The following is a 14,589-nucleotide window of genomic DNA, read 5'->3' on the forward strand; positions in this document are numbered from 1 at the left end:
GCAAGCCCGCGGGAGCACAGCTTCCTCTCGGGCTGCTGGCCCTGCAAGGACAGAGGTCCCCCACCTCCCACTCACCGAGAACCCCGCCGTCTGACCACACGGCTCCTCAGGGTGGTGGAGGTGATGCATCGATTTCGGGGAATAGAAAGGCAAACGCAGGTCCTCAGTTGTCACTTGTGACACTATTGGGTGAGCCCTTTTACGGGACCAGATAAACCAACGTGAATGAAACGGTCCCACCCTGGGTGTGTGGGAACGAGGTTGGCGGGTACAGTGTGGGGGCATCTCACCAGCCCTCGGAGAGGAATCCTGTCCATTCAGAGCTACAGACATGTCCGCATGCTTGACCCTGGGCAGATGATACAGCCACCGCTCCCCACCTCCACCATGGCGGGGCGGGGGGGGGCGGGTATGAAACCTGTGTTCATGAAGATAGACACCGAAGTGTGTATTCATAGCCTTTCACAGAAGAGTGGCAAATTGGGTCATAGGAACGTGGAGCTGAACGGTGGGCAACCACTAAAAAGGATAATTGTGCGTCGTTGGTAACAGTTGCAACTGTGTAATATTTGGAATGTGTCTATGGTCCCACCAGGCAGACCCTGCGGAAAAGGTGTTAGAGGAGTGGGTTTCCAGATGGTTTCTTTTTCATCTTTAAATGTCCACTGCAAAAATATCTGCCCGCCCCGGCCGGTTTGACTCAGTGGATAGATCGTCAGCCTGTGGACTGAAGGGTCCTGGTTCTGTTCTGGTCAAAGGCACAGGCCAGGGTTGCGGACTCCATCCCCAGTTGGGGACATGCAGGAGGCAGCCAATCAGTGATTCTCTCTCATCATTGATGTTTCTGTCTCTCTCTCTCCCTTCCTCTGTGAAATCAATGAAAACATATTTACAAAAAATATCTGCTTAAAAACAGATTCTAAATTGGGGTTTAAGGTTATCTCTGAATCATATTTATCCCTCAAGGAATTATATATATTACCAACGTGATCATCCTATATAATAAAAGGCCAGCGACCATAACGGCGTAACGACCAGAATGACCGATCGACCAGTTGCTGTGAGGTGCATTGATCACCTCTTGGTCCCTCTCCCCGGCCCACAGGCTTCGATCGCTGGATGGCGAACGGGGAACCACGGGGAACCGGGTTGGGTGGCGGTGGGGCGGGACTGGGGGCTGGCGAGCGGGCGGAAGATGGCCCTGATGGCAGGCTAGGCCTAGGGGCCCTACCTGTGCATGGTTTCGTGCGCTGGGCCTCTAGTTTCTAATAAACGGACCAGCCCACTGGGACCAACAGCATAACCTGCAGGGCCCATTGGGAATGAAACAGTGAGACCCCGTGTTCAAAGGTGACAGCAGAGCTTCAAGCCCAGTGTCCCCCAAAGGTGGGCTCTGTGCCTTGCTGGCGTCAGGCCGGAAGCTGCCCTACCCGGTGGTTAGGAAACATTGTATCCTAGGGCACAACGAGGTTTCAGCAAGGGGCAGTCCCAGCTGACTTACTGACTAGAAGTCCTTACCTTGAACGCGGAAGTACACTTGTGGGTTGACCAAGTGAGTGCTTGTAAATATTAGAAATATATATATATATATGTATACATATATATATACACACACACACACACACACACACACACCCCACACACACACACCAGAGGCCCGGTGCACGAAAATTTGTGCACTCGGGGCGTCCCTCAGCCCGCCTGCACCCTCTTGGAGTCCGGGAGCCTTCAGGGGATGTCCAACTGACGGCTTAGGCCCGCTCACCCTGGGGAATGGGCCTAAGCCGCAGTCTGGCCTCCCTCTGTGGGAGGCGACCAGTGGGCCGATCGGGGAGGGCCAGCGAGTGGCTGGCCTGGGCCCACCCCCGATCACCCCTCCGCCACCTCTGGTCGTTGCCACCCCCTGATCGCCGTCCGCTCCCTCTGTCCACTGGCACTTGCCTTGGCTGGCCTGGCATTGCCCGCTCACCAGCCCCGCCCCTCACCAACCGGTCATTCCGCTGTTCGGTCGATTTGCATGTTACGCTTTTATTATATAGGATTATCCTCACCGAGGATGTGTATTGATTTTTTAGTTTTAGAGAGAGGGGAAGGGAGAGAAAGAGGAACATCGATATGAGAGAGAAATATCAATCAGTTGCTGCTTCCCATACACACTCCGACTGGGGATTAAACACGAAACTTGGTTATGTGCCCTGACGGGGAATCAAACCTGCAACCTTTTGGTGTACAGGATGCTGCTCCAGCCCGCGGAGCCACCTGGCCAGGGCTGTTAGAGTATGTTCTAAGAGCTTCTGACAGTTGCCTGGTATAGACCACCTTACCTCACCTTGCCTTCTTTCGGAAAGCATTTTGTAGAAAGTTTCAGATTATAGAGGCTGGTTTTGGAAAAAGAAAAAGGCTGGGACGATTGTGAATGTCCCTGTTGGGAAAGTTACGGGGCCTCTAGAAGCTCACACAGGCTGCTTTTTTGTTTGTTTGTTTTTAATATGTTTTTATTGATTTCAGAGAGGAAGGGAGAGGGAGAGAGAGAGAGAAACATCAATGATGAGAGAGAATCATTGATTGGCTGCCTCCTGCATGCTCTCTACTGCGGATCGAGACCGCAACCCGGGCATGTGCCCTTGACCAGAATCGAACCCGGGAGCCTTCAGTCCACAGGCCGGCGCTCTATCCACTGGGCCACACCTTCTAGGCTGCTTTTGTTTCCAGTTGCAAATTCAATGAAGAGAAAGGGCTTTGCTTTTCCTTTGTTTTAGATACTTTAACGTGTTTGGGATATTTCAGTTACACTAATAATATTGAGGCCTTTCTATAATTATGAGCGGAAACCACCCACATGCCTATCAACAGATGAGTGGACCAACAAGACGTCGTGTGCTCCTACGAGGGGATGTCATTGGGCCATTGTTCAGCCGTTAGAAGGGCTGACATACTGACAAGTGCTACAACATATGTCACGCTCGAAAACGTGCTAAGTGAAAAGAGCTTCTCACGAAAGATGACTCAGTGTATGACCCATTTATAGGAAATGTCCGGAACAGGCGCGTCCATAGAGACAGGAAGTAGGGCGGTGGTTGCCTAGGGCCTGGGGCTGGGAGAAGGGGTGACTGCTAACGGGCACGGGGCTCGGGGAGGTGAAACCTGAGAGGCTGGTGCGCAGGTGGCCCCCCTGTTGGATGCGCGGAAAGTCAGAGTCACGCACTTTAAGCGGGAAAACGTACGGCCTGTGATCCCATTCAGCCCCGAGGAGGGTTATGCGCCACCGAGAAGCGCTTCTGGGACCTGAGCTCCGTTTGTCGTTCCAGCCCCAGCAGCCGCGAGTGGTCCGACGTCACGGTGAGCAGCGTCGGGGTGAACTGTTCGAAGATCTCGGCGACCGAGTGTGACTTCACCCCCACCGGCCAGTCCCGGGGTTTCCTGCACTACTTCAATGTTTCCCTGCGCGTCCGGACCGAGCTGCCGGGGCTGCCAGAGCGCGCCTCCGCCTGGGCCTCGGTGCCCTGGTTCCAGCACTACCGCAACGGTGAGCGCGGGCTGCCCGTCAGCGTCCCCTGGCATCCCTCTCCCCCGGGCTGTGTCTGGGTCCTGCCTCTCACCCTGAACCGCCAGCAGAGAGGTGGGCGCACAGCACACCCAGGTCCTGGCTGTGATGGGTGTGACCCCGGGCCTGGCCGCCCACGCTGGTGCTCAGGGCCTGCGACTTGCTTAGACCAGGGCCTGGCAAACTACTGCCCGCAGGCCAAGCCCGGCCCACCGCCTGTCTATAAATAAAGTTTTATTGCTTCGCAGCCACACCGGCTTCTAGCCAGCTGCATTAGCTGCGTTAGCTGCATTAGCTGCGTTAGCTGCATCGGGACGTCTGGCCCACAAAGCCGGGGTTTGCTCCAGCCTTTACTGAAAGGTGTGCTGGCCTTATCCGATGGGTCCTGGCATGTGGGCGGCTCGGTCTCCCTCCCCTGACCTGGCACAGCTTCCTTTATGTTCTAGAAAGACTTTAATTCTGCATGGGCAGTGCCTGGCACGTGGGACATGCACAGTGAATACCTGTTGAATGACTGATGAAATATGTGCTCCCAGGCGATCCCTGCTTGCACGTGTGTTCCTTCGAGGGGTCGTTTTCCACTCGTGACTGTGGTTCATGCAACACAAAGTATGGAGGTTACAGAGATCCCTATGTAAACAAACAGGGGTGCAAGGCCCTTGAGGAGATGGGACCACTGCCTAGATCCGTGGTCGGCAAACTGCGGCTCGCGAGCCACATGCGGCTCTTTGGCCCCTTGAGTGTGGCTCTTCCTAAGCCTCAGGAGTACCCTAATTAAGTTAATAACAATGTTCCTACCTATATAGTTTAAGTTTAAAAAATTTGGCTCTCAAAAGAAATTTCAATCGTTGTGCTGTTGATATTTGGCTCTGCTGACTAATGAGTTTGCCGACCACTGGATCTGATGATACGTTGAGCCGTTATTATTCATTTATGTCAGGTGTTAGAATGGTATTTCGTTTATGTTTTTTAAAGGGGGTCCTATTGTTTAGAGATACATACTGAAGTATTTATAGATCAGATGATGTAATGTCTGAGATTCAATCAAAATAATCCAGAGAGGCCCGGCTGGCGTGGCTCAGTGGTTGAGTGTCGACCTGTGAACCAGGAGGTCAGGGTTCGGTTCCTGGGCAGGGCACATGCCTGGGTTCCTGGCTCGCTCCCCAGTGGGGGCTGTGCAGAGGCTGCCGTCCCCACAGGTGGAGGGGGATGAGCGAGCAGCGTGACGATGGTCCCCCAGCGCTAGAGGTGGAAGGAGCTGCCACATAGACCGGGCTCACACCCCAGCTCTGCCACTCACTGGCTGTCACTGGGCTTCGTTTCCTGCTCTGGGCCGTGGGGTCACCTCCTGTGGCTGCTGTGCCATCTGGTGGACACGGTGACGTCCATGCTGCCTGGTGTGTAGTCGCTCAGGACAGGGCCACTGCTGTCCACAGCCAGTCCCGGTGGTCAGCGCTGAGCGAAGGCCCGGGTCTCTCAGGAGACGGCTTGTCAGTTGGTGTCAGAATCCAGGCCGGGGACGCCCCGCAGAAGGGCAGGTCTTCGGGCGCAGACGTGGCAGCAAGTAAGTGCTTGGTCAGGGCTGGTTCCCAGACCCCACGCCTCTCCCGTGGGTAAGTCACGGAAAAGTCTAGAGACTGCCTTGCAGAGGGTGCCTGACAGCGGGGGCCCCAGCCATTGCTCTGACAGAGGGAAGCTGGAGCCCGGCGCTATAGCTCAGCTGTTGAGCATCGACCCAGCAACCGAGAGGTCACTGGTTTGATTCCCTGTCAGGGCTCATGCCAGGGTTGCAGGTTCTATCCTCTCCCTGCGGGGGACATGCAGGAGGCAGCCGGTCCATGATATTTCTCTCTCATTGATGTTTCTATCTCTCTCTCTCCCTCTCCCTTCCCCTCTCTCTAAAACCAATAAAAACATATTTTAAAAAATAAATAAAAATAAAAGGGAAGCTGGTGGCAGCACCTGTGAGCAGGGTCCGTGAGTGAGCTGTCGCTCGCGGCCCGTTGCCACCTCCTCTCGCCCTCAGCGGGCCGGCCCCCCTGTCCCTGTCCCTGTCCCGTCAGGATCAGCTCCTCCAGCAGAGCAGGTGCTCGGAGGGCGCAGGGGAAGCCCGTAGGGACTGGTGACTCGGCATAGAGAGGAGGCTGCTGACCATACGCCTGACCCCCCCCAGGGGAGCACGCAGGGCAAGGGGAGTCAGGCCGCTGTCATGAACACAGCCTCTCGCAGCGCTGTGATCGTCTGCGTGTGTGATGTCTGCATGTGTGATGTCTGCATGTGTGACATCTGCGTGTATGTCTGCGTGTGATGTCTGCATGTGTGATGTCTGCATGTGTGACATCTGCGTGTATGTCTGCGTGTGTGATGTCTGCATGTGTGACACCTGCATGCATGTTGTCTGCATGTGTGATGTCTGCATGTGTGGCGTCTGCCTTGTATGATGTCTGCGTGTGTGTCGTCTGCATAAGCAGCCTCTTTGAGCTTGGAGGGCCAGGCCTGCACTGTTCCCGGAGTTCATTTGGTTATTGTACAGTTTATTTATTTATTGTTAATCCTCACCTGAGGATATTTTTTCCATTGCTTTTTCAGAGAGTTGGGGGGGGGGGCGGAGAGAGAGACATCAATTGGTTGCCTCCCACATGCACCCACAACCCAGGTGTGTGCCCTTGACTGGGAATCAAATCCCAAGACCCTTTGGTGTGCCACGAGGCTCTAGTTACTGAGCACCGCTGGCCAAATTGCACAGTTTAAATGCTTGCTTGATAGTGTTGTCATTCGCTTATAGCACCATGAGTCACGGCCTGGCTGGCCTGTGAAGTGCATGAAAAGCCTTGACCAGCAGACTTGGTGGTAATACTTCCCAGTGATGATATTCGGCATTGGAGACACGTGGATTTGAAGGCGTGCGCGTGCAGTTACATAACAAGATGTACACGGTAGGGAAGGGCCACCGAGGTCTTTTCCCGTCGCATGAAAATGACCTTGGTTAGCCTTCCTCTCGGCTTCTCTGAACCTGATCAAGGCGGCGTGTCTGCCAGGAACCTGGCGGGATTGCAGCGGGCAGCGTGGCCCTGGCTGGCACACCGCCTTTCAGCCGGAGCGGCCTGCAGTCCTGGTCGGACTGCTGAGCACAGTGGTTCTGGGAACTGGGCGGGGACTCTGGGCGGTATTCTTGTGGAATGATGGTAAGAGGTAGTGCTCTAGCCGGTCGGCTCAGTGGATAGAGCGTCAGCCTGAGGACTGAAGGGTCCTTGGGCTCAATTCCGGTCAAGGGCACGTACCTCGGTTGCAGGCTGGATCCCCAGTCCCAGGCAGGGGCAGGAGGCAGCCAATGGATGTGTCTCTCACACTGATGTTCCTCTCTCTGTCTCTCCCCCTCCCTTCCACTCTCTCTAAAAAATCAATGGAAGAATATCCTCGTGTGAGGTTTAACAAAAACAAATCTATATATATATACAAAAAGCCAGCTACCGTAACGACCACAAGGGCCAGAGACCAGAAACACCAGGCCTCTCGCCCAGGCTGGCCCCGCCCCCCAGGGAGCAGTCAGGGGCGCCTCTAGGCAATGCGATAGGGTGCGAGTTGGATGGGAAAGTCGAAATAGGGGAAGGTCTTAAGGGTCCGCGGGGTTGGGGTGGTCGCCCGGAGTAGGTGTGGAATGTGCTGGGGACGGAAGAGGAAGATCGGATTGGAAACGGCCCAGCACCGTACCTTTCTCCCTGCGAACCGGGACGTGGACTGAACGGGCGGCTGTTTCACGAGTGCGCTTGGGACCGACGCGTTCACGGCAGCGGCTGTGCTCCCGAAACTTCACTGATTCCAAATAGTAAACAGCTATCAACGCCAAAGAACAGGAAAATCCTCGACAACTAGAGGCCCTGGACGTTGCAACACGACCGAAGGAAACACCACTTGAGGAGAGAAACCCGAAGTGTGTGACCAGAGGATTGTGGGATTGTGGAGGACGCCTGGGCGCCTAGAGGATTGTGGGATGGTGGAGGACGCCTGGGCGCCTAGAGGATTGTGGGATGGTGGAGGACGCCTGGGCGACCAGAGGATTGTGGGATTGTGGAGGACGCCTGGGCGCCTAGAGGATTGTGGGATTGTGGAGGACGCCTGGGCGACCAGAGGATTGTGGGATTGTGGAGGACGCCTGGGCGACCAGAGGATTGTGGGATTGTGGGATTGTGGAGGACGCCTGCGCGCCCACCGCTAGAACGTGAGCCTGTTACTGCGCATGTGCATAGTTGGCCCTATAGGCCTCAGTCTCGCCGTGTTTGGATGTGACTTCTGGTGGGAAATTGTGTCGACTGAGGTTTGCTGTTGCCTTGTGGGGAGGAAGATCAGAATGAAAGGTTTTGTTTGTTACCTTGGTTTGAAGCGGAGGACAAGCCGCGAGTACGACCGGTCTAGGAGGAGCACACGCACCCCCAGGAGCACAGAGGAAGCATTGCAATCGCAGCCTCAGTGAGACCATCAAGATCGTGGAAGAGCGGGGCCGGACTCCAGAGAAGCGCAGCAAGGAGGACCTGGAGCGCTTGGCGTGAGGGCAATGAAAAGAGATGCAGAGGGTCCTGCTGAGCTCAGAACGGCACAAGCCTAGCATCACCGGGATCCACGAGAGCCGCACGCAGCGGGAACAGGAGCTGCGGACACAGGCCTCTGACAGCGCATGAGCAGCCTGGAGCCAGACCTCGTGCAGCTGCGCACGATCCGAGACCAGGACCTGGTACGGCTCCCCCAGAAAGGCGCCCGGCAGAAGAAAAGGAGTGCTTGGGATTCACAAAGGAGCCTGAAGACCAGAATGCACTGATGGAGGATGTGGGTGCCCTCCCCTACCGTGAGGAGCGAACCTGGCATGTGGGCAAGATCTACCGCACGCAGGGCCAGGAAATGCTGGACGGCAGGCGGGATGGTACTTCCTCATCCCTGAGAGCAGCCAGCGGGGCTGCTGTGCCTGCTCGGTGATGGTGGACGGCGATACCCAGCACTGTGTCATCTACCGCCCAGCTACTGGCTTGGGTTTTGCGAGCCCGACAGCCTGTTCGGGTCTCTGCAGGAGCTGGTGCTGCATGACCAGCTCGTGCAACACAACGACGCACTTACGGTCACACTGCACATCCTGTGCGAGCCCCGCCCCCCCCCCCCCCCCCCCCCAGCCCGCTGACTCATACAGAGCAGGACTCCATCTTTCTGTCTGTCTGTCTCTCTTCTTTGTGAATCTTTCTCTGTCTCAATCTCTCTCTTGCTTTCTCTGAGTCTCTCTTCCTGTCACTCTTTCTAGCCCCATCTCTGTCCTCTCTGTCTCTCTTAGTCTCTGTACCTCTAAGTCTCTGTTAGAGGAGCCTACCTCCTCCAACCCTGTAAATATTTCCCTCTTTTCTGCGTCCAGCGTGGCTAGAGAGCAGTCCCGTTCCTGAGTAGGGGCTTCTGGGGATTGAGAAAATGAAAGAAAGAGACAGAGATAGAAGGAAAAAGCTGGGGCCGGGCGGGACAGCTGTCCTCTGATGGAGAGACAGTGACCCAGAGCCAATACAGCATTTTTATTTTATACAGCAAAATAGCAGGAAGTTTTACTAAAGCCCAAGACAAAGGAGATGATGTGCATTCTTGTGGCTTCTTTGTCATCGTCACTCCTGGCCGAGCCTGGATAATTGTGTTTGTTCCTGGTGCTTGGCTGGATTTCCCCACCCCCTGGCACCTGGGCTGAAGGTCAGGCTGACAACACACCTGCCTCTGGCAAGGTATGTTTCCAGGATGTGGCTCTGCCACTGGATTCAGCTGACAGTAATTATAGAAATGCTCATGTGCCTTCCCAGGCGCTCTCTACGCACCCCATGCCCCCGTCCTCATGGGCACTGCCCTCCCCCGGCTCTCGCTGCCCCCACCCTGCCTGTACCTGCCATGTTTAAAAAGGCCCCTGGGTGCTCAGCCCCAGCCTGGTGCCCTGATTTTTAAGCCATAGACCTGGGGTCAGGGCAGGAAGAAGACAGGGAGGAACTTGGCTGGGCCACTTCCAAGAACCTCAGCTGTGACATTTGGGGCAGGCGGGCCCCACCCCACAGACTCAACTTCTCCTCCCAACCTGAAGTGAAACCCGCCCGGTTCCCCCAATGGAGCTGCTCCCCAGAAGCCCTCCTCCCCCAAAAGCAAAATGATTAAAAATAACCTCAAGAGCCGTAACCGGTTTGGCTAGAGCGTCGGCCTTCAGACTGAAGGGTCTCAGGTTCGATTCCAGTCAAGGGCATGTACCTTGGCTGCAGGCACATCCCCAGTGGGAGGTGTGCAGGAGGCGGCTGATCAATGTTTCTCTCTCATCGATGTTTCTAACTCTCTATCTCTCTCCCTTCCTCTCTGTAAAAAATCAATAAAATATATATTTTTTAAAAATAATAAAATAAAAATAACCTCAAGAGCTGGGCCCTGCCTGACCCCCGGCTTCCCAGGAACCGAGGCTGCTGCAGGGACTGCTGGGCCAGACGAGAGGCACCGCTGCCCACAGCACCTCTGCTCGATGCAGTTCCAAGGCGTCCAGATCATTCTCCTTGATCATGTCGGATTCGATTTTGTTTCCTTGACTGTAAACCCATTTTCTCCTCTTTTGGGACAAGAACCCTGGTTTTCTATGCTGCCATGGACCCCCCTCCTGCCTGCCCAGCTAGGCCGGCAGGTGGGTTTTGTATGGTACGTTGATACTGATGTGGATATCAACACAACTCAATAAGAAAGGCAAATGGGACAGTGACCAATAAGAAACCTTGGAGTCAGTGAAGGGCAGTTTGTCCAGACTGTTGAGAGCTCAGAATTAGAGTTTAATTGGGATAGAAACCCTGCTAATGGCACCTGCTGCCTGGAATCTGAGCTCTCCGCTTTTAGGTTTTCCAGTTCAAGTGTTTGGAGGCGGCCTATTAAACACTCCTGGCTGGAAAGTGTTTGTACAGAAGCCAAGAGTATTAAGTGTTTGCTGTGTTTACCAGGCTTAGCTCTCTGTAAGGAATGTGGAATAATGTTATACGCCTCATGTTCTCAAGAAGCTTGACTTTTAAAATAAAAAATAAAGAAGAAATATAAATATTAAAAATAAAGAAGCAGCTTGAGTTTTAGTGGCAAAATCAGGCAGGCAGGCGAGCAGTTAGGGGTGATCAGGCAGGCGGGCAGTTAGGGGTGATCAGGCAGGCGGGCAGTTAGGGGTGATCAGGCAGGCGGGCAGTTAGGGGTGATCAGGCAGGCGGGCAGTTAGGGGTGATCAGGCAGGCGGGCAGTTAGGGGTGATCAGGCAGGCGGGCAGTTAGGGGTGATCAGGCAGGCGGGCAGTTAGGGGTGATCAGGCAGGCGGGCAGTTAGGGGTGATCAGGCAGGCGGGCAGTTAGGGGTGATCAGGCAGGCGGGCAGTTAGGGGCGATCAGGCAGGCAGGCGGGCAGTTAGGGGCGATCAGGCAGGCGGGCAGTTAGGAACTAGTGGTCCCGGAGACGACATCCCCTGAAAGGTTCCAGATTGCGAGAGGGTGCAGGGTGGGCTGAGGCCCCCCCCCCACCCCCGCACAAATCTCATGCACTGGGCCTCTAGTAATAAAATAAAAAGATAAGAGGTACTGGTTCTTGCGGCTTTTAAGCCAAGGAGGCTCGTGTGCCTGCCCGACGTGGGTCTCGGCTGCTGGCACCTGAGCATCTCCTGGGGGCACTGGAGAGACTCAGTCTGGGCCGCCGTGTGGACGGCACGGACCCCTCCCTGGAGCTGCACGGTGGCCCTGCCCGGCTCCCCCCCTGCAGCCTCGCAGTGGGACTCGTGCCGGAGCAGCCTCCGGTGTCTCGTGAGCCCGAATGCTACCGTGTTGCATCTGTAAATGGCTGTGTGTGTGCGCGCACAGGCCGTATATATAACATTGAATACCTGCACACGTTACGTATAATACAGTGCGGCGTGCATATGCTAACATAGTTTTGTTTCTGTTGGTGATTCTGTTTCAGTGACCATCGGGCCTCCAGGACACGTCTGGGTGACCCCAGGAGAAGGCTCCCTGGTCATCAAGCTGTCCCCGCCCTTCAACATCGCGGACCCCTCCATGGTTACGTTTCTGTATTACGTCCATTACTGGGAAAAGACCGGAATCCCACAGGCAAGCACATTTTTAAATGTTTTTATGTTCTTTGCTTGGAGTTTCTGATACAGGGAAAGAAAGTAGACGTTAAAATGGCAAGGACAGCCCTGGCTGGTGTGGCTCAGTGGATAGAGTGTTGGCCTGCGGATCATTCTGGGTTCGACTCTGGTCAAGGGCACATACCTGGGTTGCAGGCTCCTCCCCGCCCCAGGCCCTGGTCGGGGTGCATGCAGGAGGCAGCCAATCGATGTGTTTCTCTCGCATCGATGTTCCTCACTCTCTTTTCCTCTCTCTTCCACTTTCTCTAAAAATCAGTGGGAAAATATCCTCAGGTGAGGATTAGAAAAGAAAATGGACGAGGACCGGCTGCCCCCTGTCTCCTCAGCCTGAGAACTGAGCTGGCTCTGCTCCGCCTCCTGCAGGCCTGTTCCTCCCCTCACTCGGTGGCTCCCTTCCGCCCTCCACTGGGGGGTCCCTCTGTCCCTCTGTCCCACCGCTCCCGTCCCCAGGGCCCAAGCTTTGCCGACACAGGGCTTGTGGCGCCTCTGCCACGCTCTGGAGTTTGGAGAAGGTTCTAGTGGGTCAGTCTCTACAAGGAATCCACCACGCCAGCCGCCAGGTTTAACTGTTTAAGTTCCTCTGGTTTGAACAGTTTGCAGAGGCTCCTGTGAGCAGGCGAGGAGTCCGCTGGGAGGAGGGGCAGTAGGTGTGAGCAGGCGGGGCCCACTAGAGAACAGGACATGCGTGGACCCGTCAGAAGCTCACGTGACGAGGGACTGGGGCGGGGATTCCGTGGACAGAGCGGTCGGACCGGAGGGCCTGGTCCCTGCTGGGCGGTGCAGGCGGAGAAGGACGGCTCTGTCATCTCCTCACCCCGGGGCCTGGCTGCCATGGTGCATGTAATGAGGTTCCTTGTCTGTGAACGTCACAGTTTCCTAATTTCAACGTTACCGTAATCTTACAGTAAGAGCTGTGTTGATCAAGAGCTTACCTCGTGTCTGGCACAGGCAGGCGTCTTAGATGCATCATCTCATTTCACCTTCCCACTGACCTGCTATACAGAGAGGAGCCAGAGGTTCAGGCTGCCCGGGGCCAGCAGCTCCCAGCTGGCAGTGCAGGGCGACTGCTGGCCTCGGGCCTGTTCATGGGGCCAGCAGCTCCCAGCTGGCAGTGCAGGGCGACTGCTGGCCTCGGCCTGCTCGCGTGCAGCTTTTCTCCCACGTCATTCACACTTGCCCTCCTCGTCCTGGCTTTGTGGTGCACCTCTGGGGAGGCAAACCCCACTAAGAACAGGCTCGGGGCACACGGGGAAGCAGAAGGGCGTCGTTTCCCAGACCCGCGGTCAGGATCTGGCCCTGGAAAAGCAGGCGGGAGAGGTGGTGCGGGAGCCGGGCGCCCTGACCACGTTTCTTCTCCGGGAGAGCGTGCCTCTCGCCGCAGCGTGGCTGCCGTGCTGCCCTTGCACTTGTTGCGCAGGCTGGAGCCTCTGGCTGCCTCCACGCATCGGGCCCTGCAGGCGAATTGCTGTGGGTACCGCGGGGTGGGCAGGGCTGCCTGTGCTGAGGACGCGGCCTCCAGGAACTCGCACCAGGCTCGTGTGGCAGCGCCCACGCTCCCACCACCTGCAGCAGGTCCGTCGCGGGCCACTCGGGCTGCAGTTCCTCGGGTGTGGAGTGAAGCAGCTGCGTGGGAACCGGGGGCCCAAGCCCCTCTCCCCCTCCAACCAGAGCGCCTGAACTTTGGGCTTCTGTGAGCACAAGGCTCGAGAGCTGAGAGGACCCCGAAAGCCACCAGCCCCTCCAGCCCGGCTGTGTCTGCTGGGGTCCCGAAGAGCAGCCCAGACCCCTTCAGGGGCTCCCGGGACTCGGCACAGCTGTGCCCGGACCGTGATGCATCCCTGAGGAAGGACACGCGGCAGGGCCAGCAGGGGGAGCAGTGGCTGCCCTGCCCAGGGGGAAGCAGGCACAGCGACCAGAGTCCTGTCCCCATAGGCTCACAGGACCCACTTAGTTCCTCGTCACAACCAGGGTGCCATGCCGGCGTGTCAGTGTCTGCGGGCAAGCTCATGGAGACCTGTGCCCAGGGTTCCTGGGGCTGGTGCTGTCGGCATCCTCTCCCTGGCACGTGCCAGAAGCAGACTGCCGGCAGGGAGCAGGTGTCCAGCATGAAACCTTTCCCACACGCCTCCCTGATCAGGGCGCTCACTGGGCTGTCGGGCTCCTCCGCAGGTGAAAGGCCCCTTCAGGGACAGCTCCATCGTGCTGCGGGACCTGCAGCCCCTGCGAGAGTACTGCCTCCGGGTCCAGGCCCACCTGCTCTGGAAGTCCCAGGAGCTCAGCAGGCCCGGGCGCTTAAGCAACGTGTCTTGTCATGAGACATCAGCAGACGGTAAGATGTGCCTTCTGGTGCCCTTTCTGAGCTGTGAAAAGGATGCCCCTAAAATAGTGAAATTGGGGAGCACAGATTAGGGGAAGGGCAATGGTAGGGGGAGAGCCAGAGGGGAGGGGAGCGAGCTGGTGCTGAGGGCTGTCAGCAGCCACGCCCCCGGCCTCGGCTAGGCTTGGGGCTGCCTCACTAGCTACTGATGGAGCATGTGGGGAGGGGAGGGCCCCCGGGACAGGGACACGGTGGGCAGGAGAAGATGACACCATGTTTGTGTCACGGGGCCGGTCCTCTCGGTCACCGCGTGTCCTCTTCAGCCTCCACCAAGCTGCAGCGAGTGGTCCTGGTCGCCGTGGCCACCTTCCTGTCGCTGGCCGCGCTGGCGGGTGCCTGCGTCTTCCTGATCCTGAGGTTCCGGGGCCTGATCAAGCACTGGTTCCGCTCCCCGCCGGGCATCCCGGCGCAGATAGAAGAGGTGCGTGTGCTCGCGCCGGTGGGAGGGTGACGGGTGGGTATGACCAGGGACAGAGATGAGAGTTAGAAGAGGTGCGGGCTCTGTACCCG

At 56.7% G+C, this 14,589-nt stretch overlaps 1 protein-coding gene across 1 annotated transcript in view; it reads left to right on the plus strand.

The window, feature by feature from the left end:
• Nucleotides 1-14,589, plus strand: part of IFNGR2 (interferon gamma receptor 2 (interferon gamma transducer 1)) — a gene marked incomplete at its 5' end in the record, with an annotated part of 17,857 nt that overhangs the window by 513 nt on the left and 2,755 nt on the right. Inside the window, 4 exons of the mRNA XM_014535169.1 lie at nucleotides 3,309-3,526; nucleotides 11,513-11,661; nucleotides 13,872-14,031; nucleotides 14,343-14,500. Of these exons, the coding sequence (XP_014390655.1) occupies nucleotides 3,309-3,526; nucleotides 11,513-11,661; nucleotides 13,872-14,031; nucleotides 14,343-14,500 (685 nt within the window). The remainder of the gene's footprint in view (nucleotides 1-3,308; nucleotides 3,527-11,512; nucleotides 11,662-13,871; nucleotides 14,032-14,342; nucleotides 14,501-14,589) is intronic.

This window comes from Myotis brandtii, unplaced genomic scaffold, assembly GCF_000412655.1.
Source record: "Myotis brandtii unplaced genomic scaffold, ASM41265v1 scaffold139, whole genome shotgun sequence".
Taxonomy (NCBI): Eukaryota; Metazoa; Chordata; class Mammalia; order Chiroptera; family Vespertilionidae; genus Myotis; species Myotis brandtii.